The 22772-nt window shown below is 60.4% G+C and overlaps 1 protein-coding gene across 1 annotated transcript; it reads right to left on the reverse strand.

The window, feature by feature from the left end:
* Window positions 1-1085: 1085 nt before the first annotated feature.
* Window positions 1086-8937, reverse strand: LOC135174422 (aquaporin-2-like). The gene is made up of 4 exons (XM_064141689.1): window positions 8575-8937; window positions 5802-5966; window positions 3462-3542; window positions 1086-1386 (listed from the first exon to the last, which is right to left on the reverse strand). Exons 1-4 carry the CDS (start codon window positions 8935-8937, stop codon window positions 1171-1173), a joined length of 825 nt encoding a protein of 274 aa, XP_063997759.1. The 3' UTR covers window positions 1086-1170.
* Between the last annotated feature and the right edge of the window lie 13835 nt (window positions 8938-22772).

A 22772-nucleotide genomic window follows, 5' to 3' on the forward strand; every position in this document is an offset into this window, starting at 1 on the left:
TCTCCAGAGGTCCCTTCCAGCCCTGAGAGGGCTCTGTGGGGGCTTTGGGCTGCAAGCCAGGAGGAGTCCCAAGGGCAGAGGAGTGAGCAGCTGCCAGAGGTCCCCGGAGTGGCTCAAGGCTGCGCTCCCAGCCCCATCTCTCTCCAGGAGCCCTGCAGCTGAGCAGAGGGCACCCAGCTGGGTCCGGCCAGCAGCAATGTGGCTGATGCAGGTGGCAGAGCTGCAGCCTGGAGCTGGTGTGGGCGGCCTGGAGCTGGTGTGGGGAGCCTGGAGCTGGTGTGGGGAGCCTGGAGCTGGTGTATGGAGCCAGTGCTCCTCTGTGCATGCACAGGAGCTGCGGCAGGCAGGGGCCAGGGCGTCAGAGCGCAGCAGCAGGGAGGGAGGCAGCGGCAGCAGGGAGGGAGGCAGCGGCAGGCAGGGAGGCAGCAGTGGCAGGGAGGCAGCGGCAGGCAGGGAGGCAGCAGTGGCAGGGAGGCAGCGGCAGGCAGGGAGGCAGCAGTGGCAGGGAGGCAGCGGCAGGCAGGGAGGCAGCAGTGGCAGGGAGGTAGCGGCAGGCAGGGAGGCAGCAGTGGCAGGGAGGCAGCGGCAGGCAGGGAGGCAGCAGCAGGGAGGCAGCGGCAGGCAGGGAGGCAGCAGTGGCAGGGAGGCAGCGGCAGGCAGGGAGGCAGAAGCAGGCAGGGAGGCAACCTCCACGCCCAGCTCCACAGGGCTCTAATGACGACCTGGCAGCTCCCAGGGCAGGCCACGACGCCTGCCAGATGCTGCCTCCTGCGAGGGCTGGGGGGAGCTGGAAGGAGCCAGCCCCAAAGGTGGCCTCGAGGCGTCCTCGCAGGTGGCACCAGCAGACCGCTGAGGTGGGCAGCGGGAGGTGGGCAAAGGCACTGCCGGGCACCTGGCTGGGCCAGCAGCAGGAGGGGAGAGGGAGAGAGAGGGGAGAGGTGGAACATCTGGAGCAGGCTGGGTGCCAGCCCCAAAGGCAGCCTGCCAGTGGCCTCCCTCCTGTAGCTCCACTGGTGGCATCAGGAGGCGCTGGAGCTGGGTAGCAGGAGGTTGGCAGGAGCATCGCCGGGCACCTGGCTGGGCCAGCAGCAGGAGTGGAGAGGGGAGAGGTGGAACATCTGGAGCAGGCTGGGTGCCAGCTCCTCTCTCATCCCTGGGTGCCAGGGTGGGCTACACCTTCTCAGACATGCCCCTGGGCAGGGTCTGTGGGGAGTGGAGCTCCACCGACTGCCTCCGCCGTGCCTCGCGCTCTGCCCAGTCCTCCTCGGGCTCCATGCCCTTGAAGATTGCCAACCTCTCCGAGAAGCTCTTGGCTTGAGGGCACAGGAGGTAGTTGTAGATGATGGAGGCTGCTGCTGCCCCAACCAAGGGGCCCACCCAGAAGACCTGGAGGGGAAAGGGAAGAGTTGAGTCAGGCAGAGCCAAGCCTGAGCCGGGAGGAAGGAGAGAAGCAGCGAAGGGGACTTGTGGTGTGCCCTGTCCTGGCACAGCTCTGCCCGGGCCAGCACTGCTGCTCCAGTTCCCACCCACTCCTGTCATGCCAGAAGGAACCTCCCCATCCTCTGCCACCCTGTGCTGGCAGCTGCATCACCTCCTTTCATGCCAGGGCCACCAGGACTGGCATTCCTGGGGAGAAACATCTTCATGCCCACCTCTACCACCTCTCCCTGACCACCTCTACCACCCCTCCCTGCCCACCTCTACCACCCCTCCCTGCTCACCTTCATCACCTCCCCCTGCCCACCTCCACCACCTCCCCCTGCCCACCTTCATCACCTCCCCCTGCCCACCTCCACCACCTCCCCCTGCCCACCTCTACCACCTTAAAGGTTGGCCCAGATGATGCCTGAGCTCCTTCCCAGCCTGTGTTTGTCTCTGGGGTTGACAAACTGCTGTGGCGAGCAGGAGGGCAGCAGCCTGGGCTGGACCCTCCTGAGCACATCAGCCTGGAGCAGCTCAGCTCTGGCTCCAGATGTGCTCTCTGCAGGGGGCAGTGCCTGGGAGTGCTCCCAAAGGCATCATCCTAAACTCCCAGAGAATCCTGGAATCCCTGAGGCTGGGAAAGGCTTGGATGGGTCCAGCCCAAGAAGCAACTCAGCTCCACCTGGGCCAGGCCTGCAGAACCCTCCCAGGGCAGGAATTGTTGCTCAGGGCCAAGCTCCACCTGCCCTGGGGCACCTTGAGGCCATCTCCTCTTGGCCCTTGGCAGCACAGCCCAACCCCCCCCTGGCTCCAGCCTCCTCTCAGGCCCTGCCACAGCCCCACAAGCTCTGCCCTCAGCCTCCTCTCCTCCAGCCTCACCCCCCCCAGCTCCCTCACCTGCTCCTCCCCAGCCTCTCCTCCAGACCCTTCCCCACCTCCACTCCCTTCTCTGCCTCTGCTGCAGCTCCTCACTCTCCCTGTGGGGTCCTGCAGTGCTTGGCACATTGGGTGATGTTTGCTCCTGGTTGGTCATTGGGTGGGCAGAGCTGGCAGGAGACAGAGCCTGGGGACCTTGCTGGGCTCATGGCTACCTTTGGTGCAGCTTGAGGCCATCACCATGTGCCTGGATCCACCTGGAAAGGCCTCCAGGATTCATGGATTCATGGGATGGGCTGGAAGGGAGTTCAGAGCTGAGCCAGCTCCAGCCCCTGCCATGCCCAGCAACAGCTCCACCAGCACAGGCTGCTCAGGGCATCACCCAGCCTGGCCTGGGATGGTGCCAGGGAGGGGCAGACACAGCCTCCCTGGGCAGCCTGTGCCAGCCTCTGCCCAGCCTCACTCCCAACAACTTCTGCCTCCTCTCCTCTCTCCCTCTCCCCTCTCCCAGCTCCAAGCCATTGGCCCTCTCCTGCCCCCCCCAGCCCTTCTCCCCACTCCCTCCCCAGCTCTCCTGCAGCCCTTCAGCTCCTGCCAGCCTGCTCCAAGCTCTGCCTGCAGCCTTCTGCTCTGCAGCCTCAGCAGCCCCAACTCTGCCAGCCTGGCCCCACAGGGGAGCTTCTGCAGCCTCTGCTGCTCCTGCTGGCCTCCTCTGGAGCCTCTGCAGCACCAGCTCCAGGTCCTTGTGCTGCTGGGGGGGCCCAGAGCTGGAGGCAGTGCTGCAGGTGGGGGCTGAGCAGGGCAGAGCTGGGGGCAGAATCCCCTCCCTGTGCTGCTGCTCTCCCTGCTCCTGCTGCTGCTCCTCCCTGGGCATCCCTCAGTGCCACCCAGAGGAGCTTTCCTCTCCCTCTGCTGCACCAAGCCCTGGCCAACACCTCCCACACCCTGACCCTGTTGCAATGCCCCCAGCTGGGCCAGAGCTAATTAAGCCAATTAAGAGCCCAGCAGCTCCACCTCCTGCTCCTAATCCCTGCAGCCCTCCTCCAGCTGGGAGCTGGCCTGGGAATGCAGGATCCTGGCAGGCTCCTTGGGCTTCGAGGAATCCTTGGGGAGGGGTTCTGGGGGTGGGGAGGGGTCAAGCAGAGCACTGGGGGGGACCTTACCCAGTGGTCACTGAAGTCTCCAACGACGACTGCAGGGGCAAAGGACCTGGCAGGGTTCATGGAGCAGCCTGTGTAGCGTATCTGGGGGGGGGAGCAGAGCAGCCCAGGGTTGGCACCTTGGGCACAACCCCAGGCTGGCACTGCCATGACTCATCCCAGCAGCTTTGCTGCCTCTCCACCCCACCAGGCCCTGGTCCAGGAAAAAAGAAAGGGAAGTTTGGAGGCTTCCAACCAGCTGAGTCAGCATGGGTGAGCTGCCAGCTCCTGTGCCAGGGCTGCTGTGGGTCCTGAGCCAAGGGCTGGGATGTCCTGAGCTTGCTGCAACCCAGCTGCAGGTCGGGGAAGTGCCCTGCAGCATGCCAAGGGCTGCAGGGACAGAGTCCTGCTGGGCCCAGCCCTGCAGCAAGTTGCTGCTCCTTGTGGAACAGGTTGGGTTGGAGAAGACCTCCAAGGTCAGCCAGGCCAAGCAGCAACCCAACCCCACCCCCACCATGGGCACCTAAGCATGGGCACAGGGCTCTGAGGCACCTCCAGGCATGGGCACTGCCCCAGCAGCTCCCTGGGCAGCCTGGGCCAGGCCTGCAGAACCCTCCCAGGGCAGGAATTGTTGCTCAGGGCCAAGCTCCACCTGCCCTGGGGCACCTTGAGGCCATCTCCTCTTGGCCCTTGGCAGCACAGCCCAACCCCCCCCTGGCTCCAGCCTCCTCTCAGGCCCTGCCACAGCCCCACAAGCTCTGCCCTCAGCCTCCTCTCCTCCAGGCTGGGCACCCACAGGTCCTTCAGCTGCTCCTCCCCAGCTTCGTGCTCTAGAAGCTTCTCCTGTCATGGAGCACAGAGAGCAGTGCCACAGACACTGCAGGGCATCAGGGATGGAGGCTGTGGTGTGGGCATCTCTGGTACCAGGCATGGACTGAGAGGCTGAGAGAGCTGCAGGCTGCTGTGGTTGTGATCCAGGAGGGATTTGCTCACTGGGGGCAGGGTTGGGCAGCTGAGTGGCAGGAGGGCAGTGAGGAGCTGCAGCAGAGGCAGAGAAGGGAGTGGAGGTGGGGAAGGGTCTGGAGGAGAGGCTGGGGAGGAGCAGGTGAGGGAGCTGGGGGGGGTGAGGCTGGAGGAGAGGAGGCTGAGGGCAGAGCTTGTGGGGCTGTGGCAGGGCCTGAGAGGAGGCTGGAGCCAGGGGGGGGTTGGGCTGTGCTGCCAAGGGCCAAGAGGAGATGGCCTCAAGGTGCCCCAGGGCAGGTGGAGCTTGGCCCTGAGCAACAATTCCTGCCCTGGGAGGGTTCTGCAGGCCTGTGCCAGGCTGCCCAGGGAGCTGCTGGTGGAGTTCCTACCCCTGGGGGGGTTCCAGAGCCCTGCAGCTGTGGTGCTGAGGGCAGGGTCAGTGGTGCTGAGGGCAGGCTCAGTGGTGCTGAGGGCAGGGTCAGTGGTGCTGGGGGCAGGGTCAGTGGTGCTCAGGGCAGGGTCAGTGGTGCTGGGGGCAGGGTCAGTGGTGCTGGGGGCAGGCTCAGTGGTGCTGAGGGCAGGGTCAGTGGTGCTGGGGGCAGGCTCAGTGGTGCTGGCTCAGCAACAGGGCAGGGCTCAGTGCCTGGGCTGGAGGCTCTCCAGGGGCTCTGCCAGCCCCAGCAGCTCCATGGCTCTGTGGCTGCCTTGGGTGCCCTCAGCACTCCTCAGCCTCCCCATGGCCAGGAGAGCCTCAGCTGGCAGCGCAGGGCAGAAGGTGCCAGTGCTGCCTGCAGCTCCTCCTGGCAGCCCAGCAGCAGCTTCAGGCTCTCCCTGGCCCAGGAACTCCCTGAGCTGTGGGCCCCACACCCCCATGGCTCCACAGCCTCTTCCCCCTCTCCTTTGCCTGCAGGGTGCCAGTCCCAGGGGCTGAAGCACCTCCCAGGCTGATGTCACCACCAGAGCCCCATGGAGCCCCCCGGGTCTTGCTGCTGTCACCATGAGCTGGGCTGGGTGGAACTCCTGTGGGCCAAGGACCTCCCTCCCCAGCTGCCCAGGGCAGCCCAGGGCCAGCAGAGCCCAGCAGGGTTCAGGCTTTTCAGGTCCAGCTCAAGCCAGGCTCAGGCTGTGGCTCCTTGATGATGCTTCATGCCCAAGAAAGGTGTGGAGGTGGCAGCTGGGGCCAGGCTCTGGTGGCCTTGGTGCTGCTGGGTTGAAGGTTGGGCTCTGTCCTGGAGCCCTTCTCCAACCCAAACCCTTCTGAGACCCTCTGGTGGGACTCTGCTCCCCTCCAGAGTGAGAGTGGCAGATCCCCACCTAGCCTGGGCCGTGCAGCCCAGCAGGCTCTGAGCCTCCAGACCAAGAGCACCTGAGGAGTGTTGGCTTGCAGCTGCTTGCACTCACCCCCAGGAGATGCCCCACGGCCACAGAGAGGCCGATGGAGAGGGCAGGAGAGCCCAAAGTGTCCTCCCGGCGCTCGTCGGTGGAGGCGAAGATGCAGAGGACGAGCTGGAAGGTGAGGAAGAGCTCCACAGTCACTGCCTGCCCTGTGCTGGTCTCGTTGTGCAGCTGGCAAGGGGAGGAAGAGGATGCCAGAGGGTCAGCAGGGCTTGGGGACAGGGAGAGGGACACATGTGGAGGAGGAGACCCAGCCCCAGGGGAAGCAAAGGGGCAGAGGAGGGAGAGGAGCTCTGGGGGCGCAGCAGGAGGAGAGGGAGGAAGAACTTCCCAGGCAGGGGGAGAAGGGAAGCAGAGGGCAAAGATTGGCTGAGCCTCAGGGGGGATGGAGCAGGGAATTGGCTTGGCTGGAGCAGACCCTGGAGCTCATCCAGCCCAAGCACTCTGCAACCACAGCAAGGCTGAGGCTCAGCCCTGGCGCTCAGCACCACAGCTGCAGGGCTTGGAAACCCCCAAAGGGGTGGGCACTGCCCCAGCAGCTCCCTGGGCAGCCTGGCACAGGCCTGCAGAACCCTTCCAGGGCAGGAATTGTTGCTCAGGGCCAAGCTCCACCTGCCCTGGGGCACCTTGAGGCCATCTCCTCTTGGCCCTTGGCAGCACAGCCCAACCCCCCCCTGGCTCCAGCCTCCTTGCAGGGAGCTGTGGAGGGGCAGGAGCTGGACCTGGCACAGCTGCTTGCTGCTGCCTCCCTTCCTTGTGGCTCCCTCAGCCTGGCCCTGGCACAGCCTCTGCCACCCACATTGCTGAGCAGCATTGGTCCTGGCCGGCCTGGCTGAGGGCACTGGGATGAGGGCACCAAGGGCTGGGGCCTGCCCTGGGGACACAACAAGCCCAGGAGGGCTCCAGGCTGGGGGCAGAGGGGATGGGAACTGCCCCCAGGGGAAGAAGGAGCTAGGAGGGGTTGGTGGCAGCAGCTGGAGCTGAGCCAGGGGGTGCCCAGGTGGGCAAGGAGGGCAGCAGCAGCCTGGGCTGGCTCAGCAGTGGTGTGGGCAGCAGGAGCAGGGCAGGGATTGTGCCCCTGCAGTGGGCAGTGGGGAGGGCAGAGGTGGGGGCAGGGTTGGGCAGCTGAGTGGCAGGAGGGCAGTGAGGAGCTGCAGCAGAGGCAGAGAAGGGAGTGGAGGTGGGGAAGGGTCTGGAGGAGAGGCTGGGGAGGAGCAGGTGAGGGAGCTGGGGGGGGTGAGGCTGGAGGAGAGGAGGCTGAGGGCAGAGCTTGTGGGGCTGTGGCAGGGCCTGAGAGGAGGCTGGAGCCAGGGGGGGGTTGGGCTGTGCTGCCAAGGGCCAAGAGGAGATGGCCTCAAGGTGCCCCAGGGCAGGTGGAGCTTGGCCCTGAGCAACAATTCCTGCCCTGGGAGGGTTCTGCAGGCCTGTGCCAGGCTGCCCAGGGAGCTGCTGGGGCAGTGCCCATGCCTGGGGGGGGATTTCCAAGCTCTGCAGCTGTGGTGCTGAGGGCAGGGCTCAGCCCCAGCCTTGGCAGGGTCAGAATTGGACTCCATCTTTGAGGTCCTTTCCAGCCCAACTCCTTCCATGACCTCTGCCTTTTCCTTTCTTTCCCTGCATCCAGCACCAGGATCTCTCCCAAACCCTGTCCCAAGCCTTTCCCCTGCCAGAGGTGCCCTGGAGGTGGCTTTTGGCCTCCTGCCTGAGTCCTCAGCTCTGCTCTCCACCACTCCCCTCGATTTTTGGGGCTGTTTTCTGCAGGCAGCTCCCAGAAGGTGACCCCAAAGGTGCTTCTCACCCAAACCTCTCTTCCCTTGGGATGGTTTCAGCTGGGGAGCAGCAGGAGTGGACTCTTCAGAGCTTCTCTTCCCACTCCTGCCTGGGGTGACCAAACCTCAGCTCCTCTGGCTCTGAAGAGCCTCCTTTGGCTTTAATCCAGGTCCTCCTTTCCCAGGACCCCCTGAAGCTCCTTGGATGCCAAACTGGCTCCTGTCAGTGCCTCCCAGCTGCCAGCAAGGTGCTCTCCATCTCCTCCCTCTCAGCCACTGCCTGCCCCTTCCCAACCTTGGAATTGGGAAGTGCTGGTCCTAGATTCATGGATTCATGGAATGGGTTGGGTTGGAAGGGACCTCCAAGCTCAGTCAGTTCCAACCCCCCTGGCATGGGCAGGGACACCTCTGGACCAGGTCAGGCTGCTCATGGCCTCATCCTGCCTGGATCTGAACACCTCCAGGGGATCCTGGACTGCTGCCTTCATCCCTGCTCCTAGTGGGATCCAGGACTGCTGCCTCCATCCCTTACCCCTGGAGGGATCCAGGACTGCTGCCTCCATCCCTTACCCCTGGAGAGATCCAGGACTGTTGCCTCCATCCCTGCTCCTAGATGGATCCAGGACTGCTGCCTCCATCCCTTACCCCTAGATGGATCCAGGACTGTTGCCTCCATCCCTGCTCCTAGATGGATCCAGGACTGCTGCCTCCATCCCTGCTCCTAGATGGATCCAGGACTGCTGCCTCCATCCCTGCTCCTAGATGGATCCAGGACTGCTGCCTCCATCCCTTACCCCTGGAAGGATCCAGGACTGCTGCCTCCATCCCTGCTCCTAGATGCATCCTGCAGGCTGCAGCTGCCTTTGTCTCCCTCCCCACCTCTCACCCCGGAGGAGCTTTTGCTGACCTCCAACCCCTTCCCCACATCCCTCTCCCTTCCCCACATCCCTCTCCCTTCCCACCCAGCCCTGCCTGATCCTCCTTTCCCTCCCTCCCCTTCCCCCAGCTCCTACCTTGTTGATGGCCAAAGCTCCCCTGCTGTCGGGGGGGGTGATCTCGTGCAGGATGGCCGCCCCCACCACCCCCCCCAGCAGCTGAGCCACCACGTAGAAGGTGGCCCGGAGGAAGGAGAGCTGGGAGCCGATCAGGCACGCCAGGGTCACGGCAGGGTTGATGTGGGCACCGCTGACGTGCCCCAGGGCTTGCACCAAGGTGCCGATGGCTAAGCCGAAAGCCAGAGCGATCTGCAGGGTGCTGGGGGAGGGAGCCGAGGGCCAGTCGAGGGCCGAGCCCAGGCCGAAGAGGATGAAGACCAAAGTGGCCAAGAACTCTGCCAGGACAGCCCTGGTGAAGGCGATGGAGCGCAGCTCCCACATCCTGCGCCCAGCCCGCGGAGTGCCAGGGGCAGGGCGAGGAGAGGGCAGCAGCTATATAGAGAAGGGGGTGGGGGTGGGGTGGGGTGGGGGAGCAGCTCCCGGAGAGGGCTCCCAGGAAATCTGATGCTGAGCTCCGCTGGGTTCCAGCTGAGGGAACAGCAGAGCCACCCCCCGCGACCGGAGCGGGGCCAGGCAGGGGTCACCACCCTCGGGAGGGCACAGAGCAGCCTCCGGCAACGCCAGGACCTTCTGCTCCTTCCTCCTCAGGGATCCCTGGCAGAGGATCCACCCCAGAGCTGCTCTGGGCCCCAGAATCCAGCAGCTGCAGCAGGGATGGGAAGTTCTGCTCCTTCCTCCTCAGGGGTCCCTGGCAGAGGATCCACCCCAGAGCTGCTCTGGCTCCAGGATCCAGCACCTGCTGCAGGGATGGGAACTTCTGCTCCTTCCTCCTCAGGGATCCCTTGCAAAGGATCCATCCCAGAGCTGCTCTGACTCCAGGATCCAGCAGCTGCAGGGATGGGAACTTCTGCTCCTTCCTCCTCAGGGATCCCTTGCAAAGGATCCATCCCAGAGCTGCTCTGCCTCCAGGATCCAGCAGCTGCAGGGATGGGAACTTCTGCTCCTTCCTCCTCAGGGATCCCTTGCAAAGGATCCACCCCAGAGCTGCTCTGGGCCCCAGGATCCAGCAGCTGCAGGGATGGGAACTTCTGCTCCTTCCTCCTCAGGGATCCCTTGCAAAGGATCCACCCCAGAGCTGCTCTGGGCCCCAGGATCCACCAGCTGCAGGGATGGGAAGTTCTGCACCCTTTCTCCTCAGGGGTCCCTGGCAGAGGATCCACCCCAGAGCTGCTCTGGCTCCAGGATCCAGCAGCTGCAGCAGGGCAGGCAGAGGGAGTTGTGTGGAGCCGGAGCTGGGCTGGGGCTGGGCTGGGTGTGGGGAAAGGAGCAGGGCAAAAGGCCATGGAAGAGGCTCTGAGAGGCACAGAGGGACAGGATCATGGAACTGCTTGGGCTGGAGAAGGCCTCCAAGGTCATCCAAGCCCAACCCAACCCCACCATGGCCATGGGCACCAGTGCCATGGGCACAGGGGGCTGGGACACCTCCAGGGATGGGCACTGCACAGCTCTTGGGCAAGCAGCTGGGGCAGAGGCAGGTGCAGGCAGCAGCAGCCCCTGGGCTCTGCCTCAACCTTCTCATTGAGGAGGAGTTTGGGCTGGAAAAGGCCTCCAAGGTCAGCACCAACCCCACCCTGGGCACCAACCCATGGCCACAGGGCATGGGCACTCCAGCAGCAGCCCCTCCTGTGGAGCTTTGGCAGCAGCTTGGTCCTGCCTGCAGCACAGCTGAGATGTCCTTGGGTGGCACAGGAGCACCTGGGAGGTCCTGCAGAAGGAGCTGCTCAAACCAACCCCACCATGGGCACGAGTGCCATGGGCACACAGGGCATGGGCACTGCCCCAGCAGCTCCCTGGGCAGCCTGGGCCAGGCCTGCAGAACCCTCCCAGGGCAGGACTTGTTGCTCAGGGCCAAGCTCCACCTGCCCTGGGGCACCTTGAGGCCATCTCCTCTTGGCCCTTGGCAGCACAGCCCAACCCCCCCCTGGCTCCAGCCTCCTCTCAGGCCCTGCCACAGCCCCACAAGCTCTGCCCTCAGCCGCCTCTCCTCCAGCCTCACCCCCCCCAGCTCCCTCACCTGCTCCTCCCCAGCCTCTCCTCCAGACCCTTCCCCACCTCCACTCCCTTCTCTGCCTCTGCTGCAGCTCCTCACTGCCCTCCTGCCACTCAGCTGCCCAACCCTGCCCCCACCTCTGCCCTCCCCACTGCCCACTGCAGGGGCACAATCCCTGCCCTGCTCCTGCTGCCCACACCACTGCTGAGCCAGCCCAGGCTGCTGCTGCCCTCCTTGCCCACCTGGGCACCCCCTGGCTCAGCCCCAGCAGCCGCCGCCTCCTCCTCCTCCTCCTCCTCCTCCTCCTCCTCCTCCTCCTCCTCCTCCTCCTCCTCCTCCTCCTCCTCCTCCTCCTTTTCCTTCTCCTTCCCCTCCTCCTCCTCCTCCTCCTCCTTCTCTTTCTCCTTTTTCCCCTCCTCCTCCTTCTCCTCCTCCTCCTCCTCCTCCTTCCTCCCCAGCTCCTTCCATGGGACTCCCCTGGGGGCTTTGTGCCCCTGAGGCTCTGCAGCTCTGGAGCTGCTCTCACAGGGCAGCTTGGGGAGCTCAGGGCACAGCTTGGGGAAGCACCAAAGGTGCTGCTGAGCCACCAGAGGTGCTCAGGGCCAGCTGCAGGCTCCGGGTCCTGGCTGCCAGCTCCAACTCCTGAGCTCAGCCTTGCCCAGGAGCTGCTTGTGCCAGGGCCTGGCTGCAGGCTGCAGCTGGGAGCAGCCATGGGCAAGGGCCTGGAGCTGAGGGCTTGGTGGTGCTGAGCCTGTGGGGCTGTGCCAGTGCTCGGTGGGCACCGAGTGCAGGCAGGGAGCAGTGGCTGGGCACAGCTCTCAGCAGCTTGGATGTCTGAGGCAGCTCCCTGGTGCTGGCTGGCAGCAGGAGGTGCCAGGGGTTGGTTTGCAGCTCTTGTCTGGGCTGCCCCTGGGGCTGCTGGAGCTGGGGGTGGTGGCATCCTGCTGCGTGCCAGGGGGGGAGGGTTGGCAGCTGGGCAGAAGCAGTTCTGCTCTCGTGGGCATCACTGCAGGGCAGAGCAGAGCAGTGCTGGGAGATGATCCAAAGGTTGGGCAGGAGAAGCCCTCTGAGATCATCCAACCCAACCTCCAGCCCAGCCCCACCGTGGGCACCAGGCCATGGGCACAGGTGCCATGGGCACAGGCTCTGGGGCACCTCCAGGCATGGGCACTGCCCCAGCAGCTCCCTGGGCAGCCTGGGCCAGGCCTGCAGAGCCCTTCCAGGGCAGGAATTGTTTCTCATCCCAGCAGGGAGGGGCTGGAAGGGACCTCTGGAGCCCACCCAGTGCCAACCCTGCCCTGCCCCAGCAGGGCACCCACAGCAGCTTGCCCAGGGGCACAGTGCCCAGGGGGGTTGGCAGCTCTGCACACAAGGAGGCTCCACAGCCTCTCTGGGCAGCCTGCTCCAGGCCTTGGCACCCTCACAACAAACAACTTTCTCCTCCTGCTGCCCTCCACTCTGTGCCCCTTGCCCCTGGGCACCACTCAGCACAGCCTGGCCCCAGCCTCTTGCCCCCCACAGCTCCTTCAGCTCCTGCTGGGCACTGCTCAGATGCCCTCTGCGGCTGCTCTGCTGCAGGCTCTCAGCCCCAGGGCTCAGCCTCTGCTCCTCCCAGAGCTGCTCCAGGCCCTCAGCCTCTGCCCAGCCTCTGGATTTCAGGCAGCAGCAGGAATGGTCCTGGCCAGGCTTGCACAAATTTCTCTCCCCAGCCTTAGTCCTGCTGTGGATTCTTCAGTGCCTGCTGAACTGGAGCCGTTTGCTGCCCTGGGCAGCTGGGGCTGGGTTGTGCCTTCAGCTGCTGGTGAGGAGGGGGAGACCACAGGGACACAGCTCCCAGGTGCCAGGGGTTGGAAGGGACCCAAGGAGCTCATCCAACCCAGCCCCTGCCAGAGCAGGGCCACAGAGTCCAGCCCAGGGCACACAGGAACAGCTCCAGACAGGGCTGGGAGGGCTCCAGGGAAGGAGACTCCACAACCTCTCTGGGCAGCCTGTGCCAGGCTCTGGCACCCTCACAGCAGAGAAGTTCCTCCTGTGCTGAGCTGAACCTCCTGAGCTGTGCTGCAGCTTCCAGCAGAGCTTGACCCCCCCTGCTGACCCCCAGAGCCTGACCCCCCTGCTGACCCCCAGAGCCTGTCCCCCCCCTGCTGACCCCCAGAGCCTGTCCCCCCCTGCTGACCCCCAGTGCCTATCCCACTCCTGCTGACCCCCAGTGCCTGTCCCCTTCTGCTGACCCCCAGAGCCTGACCCCACCCTGCTGACCCCAGAGTCTGTCCCCCCCTGCTGACCCCCAGAGCCCGACCCCCCCTGCTGACCCCCAGAGCCTATCCTCAGCCCATCCTGACCCCCAGTTCCTGTCCCCCCCCCCGCCCCCACCCCTCAGGCAGTCACAGACACTGATCCAATCCCCTCTCAGGCTTCTCCTCTCCAGACTCTCAGCCCCAGAGCCCTCAGCCTCTCTCCATTAATCATCTCCATTCCCCTCCTCATCCTCCCAGCCCTCCCCTGGCCTCTCTCCTGCAGGTCTCTGTCCCTCTGCAACTGCAGCATCCAAGGGAAAGGGCCCAAAGTGCCCAAAGTGAAGCTCTGAGCACAGCCTGGGCAGCTCCCACGACAGGGTCAGAGGCAAGCAGGAAGAGCCTCTCCTGTTGATGCCCTAAACCTTTTCTCCTGCCTGGCTGGGAGGTATTTGAGATGGAATGGAGATACCCTGCAGATGTTTACACTTCCCTGAAAGCCACCAAGCAAAGATATCTGAGCCATCTGAGCTGCTGGAGGAGCAGGTTGTTGTGCAAGCACAGCTCCCTGCCTGCCCAGGGTGCTCCAAGCCACCCAACAGGCACCTTTGCTGCCAGCCACAGGCTGCAGAGCTGGCCCCAGGCCGGGCTGTGTGGTGGGGTTGGGATGCTGGAGGGAAAGGACCAGGCAGAGGGACCCTGGGCAAGCTGCAGACCCTGGGATGCTGGAGGGAAGGGACCCTGGGCAGGCTGACGACGTGACCCCAGGGCAGGCTGTGTGGTAGGGTTGGGATGTTGGAGGGAAGGAATCCAGGCAGAGGGACCCTGGGCAGGATGCAGAGGTGGTCCCAAGTGAGGCTGTGTGGTGGGGTTGGGATTCTGAAGGGAAGGGACCAGGCAGAGGGACCCTGGGATGCTGGAGAGAAGGGACCAGGCAGGGGGACCCTGAGCAGGATGCAGAGCTGGCCCCAGGGCAGGCTTTGTGGTGGGGTTGGGATGTTGGGGTTGAACCAGAGTCACACAGGAGCATGCAGGTGGGCAAAGCCTCTCAGCATCAGCTCAGTCCTGCCCTACAAGATTCACCTTAAGCCATATCCCCAAGCCCCTGAAACACTGCTTGGATCTGAGTGAGATGCTGGAGGGAAGGGAGCCAGGCAGAGGGAGCTGGGGGGGTGCTGCAGAGGTGGCCCCAAAGCAACCTCCTGAAGCTGAGCAGGGCCCAGGGCAAGGCTCCTGCAATGGCAGCACAGAGCCAGGCTGGGGGAGGAGGGGGCTGGAGGCAGGATGCAGCAGGAGGGCTTGGGGGGGGCAGTGGGGGGCAAAGTGCCCAGGAGCCAGCACTGGTCGCTGGCAGCCCAAAGCCCTCCCTGTGCTGGGCTGCAGCAGGAGCAGGGAGAGCAACAGCACAGGGAGGGGATTCTGCCCCCAGCTCTGCCCTGCTCAGCCCCCACCTGCAGCACTGCCTCCAGCTCTGGGTCCCCCCAGCAGCACAAGGACCTGGAGCTGGTGCTGCAGAGGCTCCAGAGGAGGCCATCAGGAGCAGCAGAGGTTGCAGAAGCTCCCCTGTGGGGCCAGGCTGGCAGAGTTGGGGCTGCTGAGGCTGCAGAGCAGAAGGCTGCAGGCAGAGCTTGGAGCAGGCTGGCAGGAGCTGAAGGGCTGCAGGAGAGCTGGGGAGGGAGTGGGGAGAAGGGCTGGGGGGGGCAGGAGAGGGCCAATGGCTTGGAGCTGGGAGAGGGGAGAGGAGAGGAGAGGAGAGGAGAGGAGAGGAGAGGAGAGGAGAGGAGAGGAGAGGAGAGGAGAGGAGAGGAGAGGAGAGGAGAGGAGAGGAGAGGAGAGGAGAGGAGAGGAGAGGAGAGGAGAGGAGAGGAGAGGAGAGGAGAGGAGAGGAGAGGAGAGGAGAGGAGAGGAGAGGAGAGGAGAGGAGAGGAGAGGAGAGGAGAGGAGGAAGAAGTTGCTGGGAGTGAGACTGGGCAGAGGCTGGCACAGGCTGCCCAGGGAGGCTGTGGCTGCCCCTCCCTGGCACCATCCCAGGCCAGGCTGGCTGAGGCTCTGAGCAGCCTGTGCTGGTGGAGCTGTTGCTGGGCATGGCAGGGGCTGGAGCTGGCTCAGCTCTGAGCTCCCTTCCAGCCCATTCCATGGTCTCATTGGTGAACCATGGAGCTCTGCCCCTCTGCCCCACTCCTGTTTGGGAAAGAGCCAGAGCCAGAGCGAGCTGCTGCAGTCCAGGAGCTGCTCTCTGCCACTCTCCTGTCACATCCAAAAAGACTTTCCAGCTGAGGAGCAAAACCCAACACAAACCTCCCAACCTCTTCTGGCATCTCCTGCCAAGTCCCTGCTCATGCAGAACTCCTCTGGCTCTGCTCTTGCCCTTTCTTCTGCCTTCTGAGCAGCAGAACTCATCCAGCCCTGATCTCCTTGAGTGACTTCAATGAATTGAGCTTGAGCCTGGGCCAGCAGCTGGGCTCTGGGGCAGGCTTCTCTCTCTGGTGTTTTATCCCTCCTCAAGGGCTTGCAAGTTGAGTCCTGGCCTGGTTCTCCCTGGGTCTTGGTTGAGGCAGGCAGCAGGTGGTGGTGGTGGTGGGGTTGGTGTTCTTAGTTTACTGTTCTTAGTTTACTGTTGTTGGTGGTGTTGTTGTTGGTTGTGGTGGTGTTAGCATTGGTGGTGTGGGTGGTGGTATTGGTGGTGGTGGTGTGGGTGGTGGTATTGGTGTTGGTGGTTTTGGTGGTGGCATTGGTGTTGGTATTGTTGGTGTTGTTAGCATTGGTGGTGTTGGTGATGGTGGTGGTGGTGTTGGTCTTGGTGGTAGCATTGGTGGTGGTGTTAGGATTGGTGTTGGTGCTGTTGGTGTTAGTACTGGTGGTGTTGGTGTTGTTGGTCTTGGTGGTAGCATTGGTGGTGTTGGTGTTGGTATTGTTAGCATTGGTGGAGTTGGTGTTAGTGGTGTTGGTGGTGTTGGTCATGTTGGTGGTGTTGGTGGTGGCACTGTTGGTGTTGGTGGTGTTGTTAGCATGGGTGGTGTTGGTGATGGTGTGGCTCTATTGGTGGTGTTGGTGTTGTTAGCATTGTGGTGTTGGTGCTGTTGGTGTTAGCCTTGGTGGTGTTGGTGCCAGTGGTGCTGTTGGTGGTGTTGGTCTTGGTGGTAGCACTGGTGGTGGTGGTGGTGCTGTGGTGGTGTTAATCTTGGTGTTAGCATTGGTGGTGTTGGTGGTAGTGGTGATGGTGGCACTGGTGGTGTTGTTGGCATTGGTGGTGTTGGTGTTGGTGGCGGTGGTGCTGTTGGTGTTGGTGGTCTTGGTGGTAGCATTGGTGGTGGTGGTGCTGTTGGTGTTGTTAGCATTGGTGGTGCTGGTGGTGGCACTGTTGGTGTTGGTCTTGTTAGCATGGATGGTGTTGGTGATGGTAGTGGTGCTGGTGTTGGTGGTGGTGGTGCTGCTGCTGCTGTTGGTGTTAGCATTGGTGTTGATGTTGGTGTTGGCGGTAGCAGTGGTGGTGGTGGTGGTGGTGATGGTGGTGGTGGCACTGTTGGTGGTGTTGTTAGCATTGATGGTGTTGGTGATGCTGCTGGTGGTGCTGTTGGTGTTGGTTTTGTTGTCTGTGGTGGTGTTGGTGGTGTTGGTGATGTTGGTGTTGGTGATGTTGTTGTTATCAGTGTTGTTGATGGTGGTGGTGCTGGTGGTGTTGGTGATGTTGATGGTGGTGCTGTTGATGTAGTTGTTGTTGTTGATGCTGGTGTTGGTGATGGTGCTGATAGTGTTGTTAGTGGTGCTGATGGTGTTGGTGGTGTTGGTGATGTTGTTGTTATCAGTGTTGTTGCTGGTGATGGTGTTGGTGTTGATGTTGTTGATGATGATGTTGTTGGTGTTGTTGTTGATGGTGGTGTTGATGTTGGTGGTGGTGTTGGTGATGGTGTTGATGGTGGTGTTGGTGTTGGCGATGTTGTTGTTATCAGTGTTGGTGCTGGTGCTGCTGGTGGTGGTGGTGGCGCTGGTGGTGGTGGTGGTGATGTTGGTGTTGTTGTTGTTGATGTTGTTGACATTGTTGGTGGTGGTGTTGATGGTGTTGTCAGTTATGGTGTTGATGGTGGTGTTGGTGGTGTTGGTGGTGTTGTTGTTGGTGATGTTGTTGATGTTTTTGTTGTTGGTGGTGATGGTGTTGATGGTGTTGTCGCTTATGGTGTTGATGGTGCTGGTGGTGGTGTTGGTGGTGTTGGTGGTGATGGTGGTGGTGGTGATGGTGGTGGTGGTGGTGATGGTGTTGGTGTTGGTGGTGGTGGTGGTGGTGTTGTGTTGTGGTGTTGGTATTGGTGGTGTTGGTGTTGGTGTTGGTGTTGCTGGTGTTGGTGGTGATGGTGTTGTGTTGGTGGTGTTGGTATTGGTGGTGTTGGTGGTGGTGGTGGTGCTGGTGGTGGTGTTGCTGGTGTTGGTGTTGCTGGTGGTGGTGTTGGTGGTGATGGTGTTGGTGGTGGTGGTGGTGGTGTTGCTGGTGTTGGTGTTGCTGGTGGTGGTGTTGGTGGTGGTGGTGTTGGTGGTGTTGGTGGTGGTGGTGGTGTTGGTGGTGTTGGTGGTGTTGGTGGTGATGGTGTTGGTGGATCAGCACAGGGTTGTGGTGGCTTTGGCACCATAGAGTGAAGGTCTGGGGTGGAAGGGATGTCCACAGGCAGCCAGTGCCACCCTCTGCACTCACTGCCGCAGGCTGCTCACAGCCCTGTCCAGTCTCACCTGGGACAGCTCCAGGGATGGGCCTCGAGCACCTCCCCAGGCAGCTGCAGGGCTCCAGCACCCTCCTGGTGCAGAACTCAACCCTCACATCCAATCCTGATGCTCCTTATTGATGCTCCTCACCACTGCTCCTCATCGCTGCTCCTCATCGCTGCTCCTCACCACTGCTCCTCATCACTGCTCCTCACCACTGCTCCTCATCGCTGCTCCTCACCACTGCTCCTCATCACTGCTCCTCATCACTGCTCCTCATCGCTGCTCCTCATCACTGCTCCTCATTGCTGCTCCTCATCACTGCTCCTCATCGCTGCTCCTCATCGCTGCTCCTCATCACTGCTCCTCATCGCTGCTCCTCACCACTGCTCCTCATCGCTGCTCCTCATCACTGCTCCTCATCGCTGCTCCTCACCACTGCTCCTCATCGCTGCTCCTCATCGCTGCTCCTCATCGCTGCTCCTCATCACTGCTCCTCATTGCTGCTCCTCATTGCTGCTCCTCACCACTGCTCCTCATTGCTGCTCCTTATCACTGCTCCTCATTGCTGCTCCTTATCACTGCTCCTCATTGCTGCTCCTCACCACTGCTCCTCACCACTGCTCCTCATTGCTGCTCCTCACCACTGCTCCTCATCACTGCTCCTCACCACTGCTCCTCATTGCTGCTCCTCATTGCTGCTCCTCACCACTGCTCCTCACCACTGCTCCTCACCACTGCTCTTCATTGCTGCTCCTCACCACTGCTCCTCATCACTGCTCCTCATTGCTGCTCCTCATTGCTGCTCCTCATTGCTGCTCCTCACCACTGCTCCTCACCACTGCTCTTCATTGCTGCTCCTCACCACTGCTCCTCATCAAAGGCCTGTGGGGTTTGTGTAGGAGCAGTGAACAAACAACACAAGGTTTGATTCCCACTTTGGGTTTGGTTCCCACTTGGGTTGGGTTCCCACTTTGGGTTTGGTTCCCACTTTGGGTTGGGTTCCCACTTTGGTTTGGGTTCCCACTTGAGTTGGGTTCCCACTTTGGGTTGTGTTCCCACTTTGGATTGGATTCCCACTTTGGTTGGGTTCCCACTTTGGTTGGGTTCCCACCTTAGTTTGAGTTCCCACCTTGGCTAGGGTTCCCACCTTAGGTTTGGTTCCCACACTGGGTTTGGTTCCCACTTTGGGTTGGGTTCCCACTTTGGGTTGGGTTCCCTCTTCGGGTTGGATTCCCACTTTGGGTTGGATTTCCACTTTGAGTTGGATTCCCACTTTGGGTTGGGTTCCCTCTTCGGGTTGGGTTCCCACCTTATGTTGAGTTCCCACTTTGGGTTTGGTTCCCACTTGGGTTGGGTTCCCACTTTGGGTTGGGTTCCCACTTTAGGTTTGGTTCCCACTTTGGTTGGGTTCCCACTTTGGGTTTGGTTCCCACTTTGGGTTGGGTTCCCACCTTAGGTTGGGTTCCCACTTTGGGTTGGTTCCCACTTTGGGTTTGGTTCCCACTTTAGGTTTGATTCCCACTTTGGGTTGGGTTTCCACTTGGGTTGGGTTCCCACTTTGGGTTTGGTTCCCACTTTAGGTTTGGTTCTCACCTTAGGTTTGGTTCCCACTTTGAGCTGAGTTCCCACTTTGAGCTGAGTTCCCACTTTGGGTTGGGTTCCCACCTTGGTTTGGGTTCCCACCTTAGGTTTGGTTCCCACCATGGATTAGTTCCCACCTTAGATTGGGTCCAGGCAAGAAGCAGCTGCAGGTGAGAAGAAGCTTGGCCCAGAGCCATGAGAGCAAGAGAATAATGGAATGGGTTGGGTTGGGCTAGGAAGGACCTCAAAGATCATCCAGTGCCAATCTCCTCCCACCAGCCCAGGGTGCTCCAGACCTCATCCAGCCTGGCCTTGAACACCTCCCTGGGCAACCTGTCCCAGGCTCTCACCACCTGCACAGGGAAGAATTTCCTTCTCATGCCTCACCTCAGTCCAGCTTCCTCCAGTTGGAAGCCATCACCTCTTGTCCTCCACCCCAGTCCTGGGGCCCAACAGCTACCTTCAACCTGGAGTTGCCCATCCAGGGGTGGACATTGGCTTGGAAACTTTTGCTGTGCTCTGCTCACTGCCAGGGACCAGGTCAGGACCTTGGTGTGAGTTGCCAGGAGGTGCCCTCCGTGGGGGTGCCAGCAGAGAGCTGCTTTGCTGCTGACCACTTCCACAGCAGCCAAAAGCTTCTCCTGCTCCTCAGCCTGCTCCAGGGAAGTTCCTCCAGTACCAGGTGGAGATCTGTGCCTAAGCTGGGCAGGGAGGAACAGGAGGAGCAGTTGGAGAGGGGACCTCAGGAGCCCTCAGAGCTGTCCATCGACCCCTCTCCTGTGTGCTGCCCTCTGCAGAGGTCTCCTTTGGGCTTTGCCATCACCACAGAATGGAGCCAGGAGCAGGACAGGCTCCAGAACTGCTGCTGAGACTGCTGCAGAAGAGCAGGAGAAGACACAACCAGTCCTGGGGTGGAAGGAGTTGGGCAGGCTGCCCAGGGAGGTGCCCCTTTGTGATGGTTTGGGCTCTTCCCCGCCCCCCCCCCCCCCACTTTTGGAATTGCCCCAGCTAACTCAGACAGCCTCTGGGAATATAACTGAAGCTATTTATTTTACAGCAGCAAATATACAAGCAGCTATTTACAGTATAGACAGTTATATACAGAAATATACAAAGGATAAACAGTACAGAAGCACAACTCCCCTCCCAGAAACCTGAGTCCCCAGGAGGGGCTCTCAAACCACCCCAACACCTCCCCTTGCCCTCTCAACCTTACCCCAGTTCTCAGGAAGAAGAGAGGTGCAGCCAAGAGGTTAGGGAGCAAGGTTAGTGGGAGCAGGGTTAATGAGATGTGACCAGGTCTGAAGGCAAAGGCAGAATGAAAGGACAAAATGGAGAATGTTTTACTTCTTCTTCCCAGAGTTCTCAGCGTGACTGTGAGTGAAGAGACACAATTGTTTTCATTTCACTGCCTGTTATCTAGTTCTTTGACCAAAACATTCCAGCTTGCTTCAAACTAGCACAATCCACCCCTGTCTACTTCGCTCAGAGAATCGCTGAGAATTATCCAATCTCATCTAAACCAATATTTACACTAAAACAATATATACAAGTTCAGTTCACACTTCAATCAGATGTAGGTGATTCAAAAGCTCAGAACAGGGACTCCCAGGTGATGTTGGGTTCGTGCTCACATACTGTAGATTTCTCTCAGTGTTGGACGCCGATGGTACCTAGAACAGAAAACTCCTAACAGCTTATATTACACACTCTGAATTTAAACTCTCTCAGCTAAGGTTAGATTTCTCTGTGGCACACACTGGATTTCACCATTCTCCTGCATTACCCAAGAGGTGTGACCAGGACCTTCAGCAGACACCACCCCTCGGACAGGTTTCCCTTCGCCCAAAGGAGAAAATACCCAAACAGTTTTCCCTAACAGATTCTTCTCACCTACAACAGGAACTTTATCACCGTCTACTGTTTGGACCAAGTCTGATTGTGCAGGTCCTGCTCTGTTTACTGAACCTCTACTATTTACCAACCAGGTAGCTTGTGCTAAATGTTTGTCTCAGTTTTTCAGAGTTCCACCCCCCATGGCTTTTAGGGTGGTTCTCAGCAAACCATTGTAGCGCTCAATCTTCCCTGAAGCTGGTGCATAGTAGGGTATGTGATAGATCCACTCAATGCCATGCTCTTTGGCCCAGTTTTTCACTAGGTTGTTCTTGACATGAGTGCCATTGTCTGACTGGATTCTCTCTGGAGTTCCATGTCTCCACAAGATCTGTCTCTCCAAGCCAAGAATGGTGTTAGGTGCAGTAGCATGTGGAACTGGATAGGTTTCCAGCCATCCAGTGCTGGCTTCTACCATTGTCAGCACATACTGCTTGCCAGAATGAGATCGAGGTAAAGTGATGTAGTCAATCTGCCAGGCTTCACCATACTTGTACTTTGACCATCTCTCACCATACCATAAGGGCTTGATTCGCTTAGCCTGCTTAATAGCACCACAAATGTCACAGTCATGGATGACTTGGGTGATAGCGTCCATGGACAAGTCAATTGACCTATCACGAGCCCATCGGTATGTTCCATCTCTGCCTTGATGTCCAGATGAATCATGGGCCCACCAAGCTAGGAACAGCTCACCTCGGTGTTTCCAATCAAGGTCAATGTCAAGGTCAGAGTTGGTATCAACTTGAGCAATCTTAGCAGCTTGGTCTGCCTGCTGGTTGTGTTGGTGTTCCTCATTGGCTCTGCTCTTAGGCATGTGTGCATCTACGTGCCGCACCTTCACTGGAGTTTTCTCCAGCCGTGCATCAATGTCCTGCCATAGATCAGCACACCAAATAGGCTTTCCTTTCCTCTGCCAACCATTCTTCTTCCAGTCCTTTAGCCAACCCCATAGAGCATTGGCTACCATCCACGAGTCGGTGTAGAGGTAAAGGATAGGCCAATTCTCACGTTCAGCCACATCAAGAGCAAGTTGAACAGCTTTTACCTCAGCGAACTGACTGGATTCTCCTTCTCCATCTCTTGCTTTGGTAACTCTCCTGGTAGGACTCCAAACCGCTGACTTCCATCTTCGCTTGTTCCCAACAAGGTGACAGGAATCATCTGTGAACAAAGCATAGTTCTTCTCCTGATCAGAGAGATCACCATTGGGAGGAGCTTCCTCAGCACGAGTTGTTTTCTCCTCTGGAGGTTTGGAACAGTCTGTGCCTTCCGGCCAGTTGGTGATCACCTCCACCAGACCAGGTCGGTCAAGATTCCCCATTCGTGCTCGTTGGGTTATCAAAGCCATCCAGTTAGACCAGGTTGCATCTGTGGCATGATGTGGTGATGAACCTTTGCCCTTGAACATCCAGTTTAGAACTGGCAGTCTAGGAGCTAAAAGCAATTGTGACTCAGTTCCAATCACTTCAGAAGCTGCTTTCACTCCCTCATAGGCTGCTAGAATCTCTTTCTCAGTTGCAGTGTAATTTGTCTCTGAACCTCTGTAGCTACGACCCCAGAAACCAAGAGGACGACCACGTGTCTCATTTGGAGCTCTCTGCCAAAGACTCCAAGTTGGACATTGTCACTGGCAGCCGTGTACAGAATGTTCTTAATGTCCGGACCAGATCGCACAGGTCCCAAGCCCACTGCATGGACTACTTCTCGCTTGATCTGATCAAAGGCTGCTTGGTGTTCAGGTCCCCACTCGAAATTGTTTC

This window comes from Pogoniulus pusillus, unplaced genomic scaffold (genome assembly GCF_015220805.1).
Source record: "Pogoniulus pusillus isolate bPogPus1 unplaced genomic scaffold, bPogPus1.pri scaffold_64_arrow_ctg1, whole genome shotgun sequence".
Taxonomy (NCBI): Eukaryota; Metazoa; Chordata; class Aves; order Piciformes; family Lybiidae; genus Pogoniulus; species Pogoniulus pusillus.

Bases quoted from the DNA above. Each gene is read 5' to 3' on its own strand.
- LOC135174422 (XM_064141689.1), bottom strand. From the start codon at position 8,937: ATGTGGGAGCTGCGCTCCATCGCCTTCACCAGGGCTGTCCTGGCAGAG. The intron at 5,967-8,574 runs GTAGGAGCTGGG...TCCCCTTGCCAG, and splicing joins GAGCTTTGGCCATCAACAAG to CTGCACAACGAGACCAGCAC. The intron at 3,543-5,801 runs GTGAGTGCAAGC...TCCCCCCCCCAG, and splicing joins CCGTGGGGCATCTCCTGGGG to ATACGCTACACAGGCTGCTC.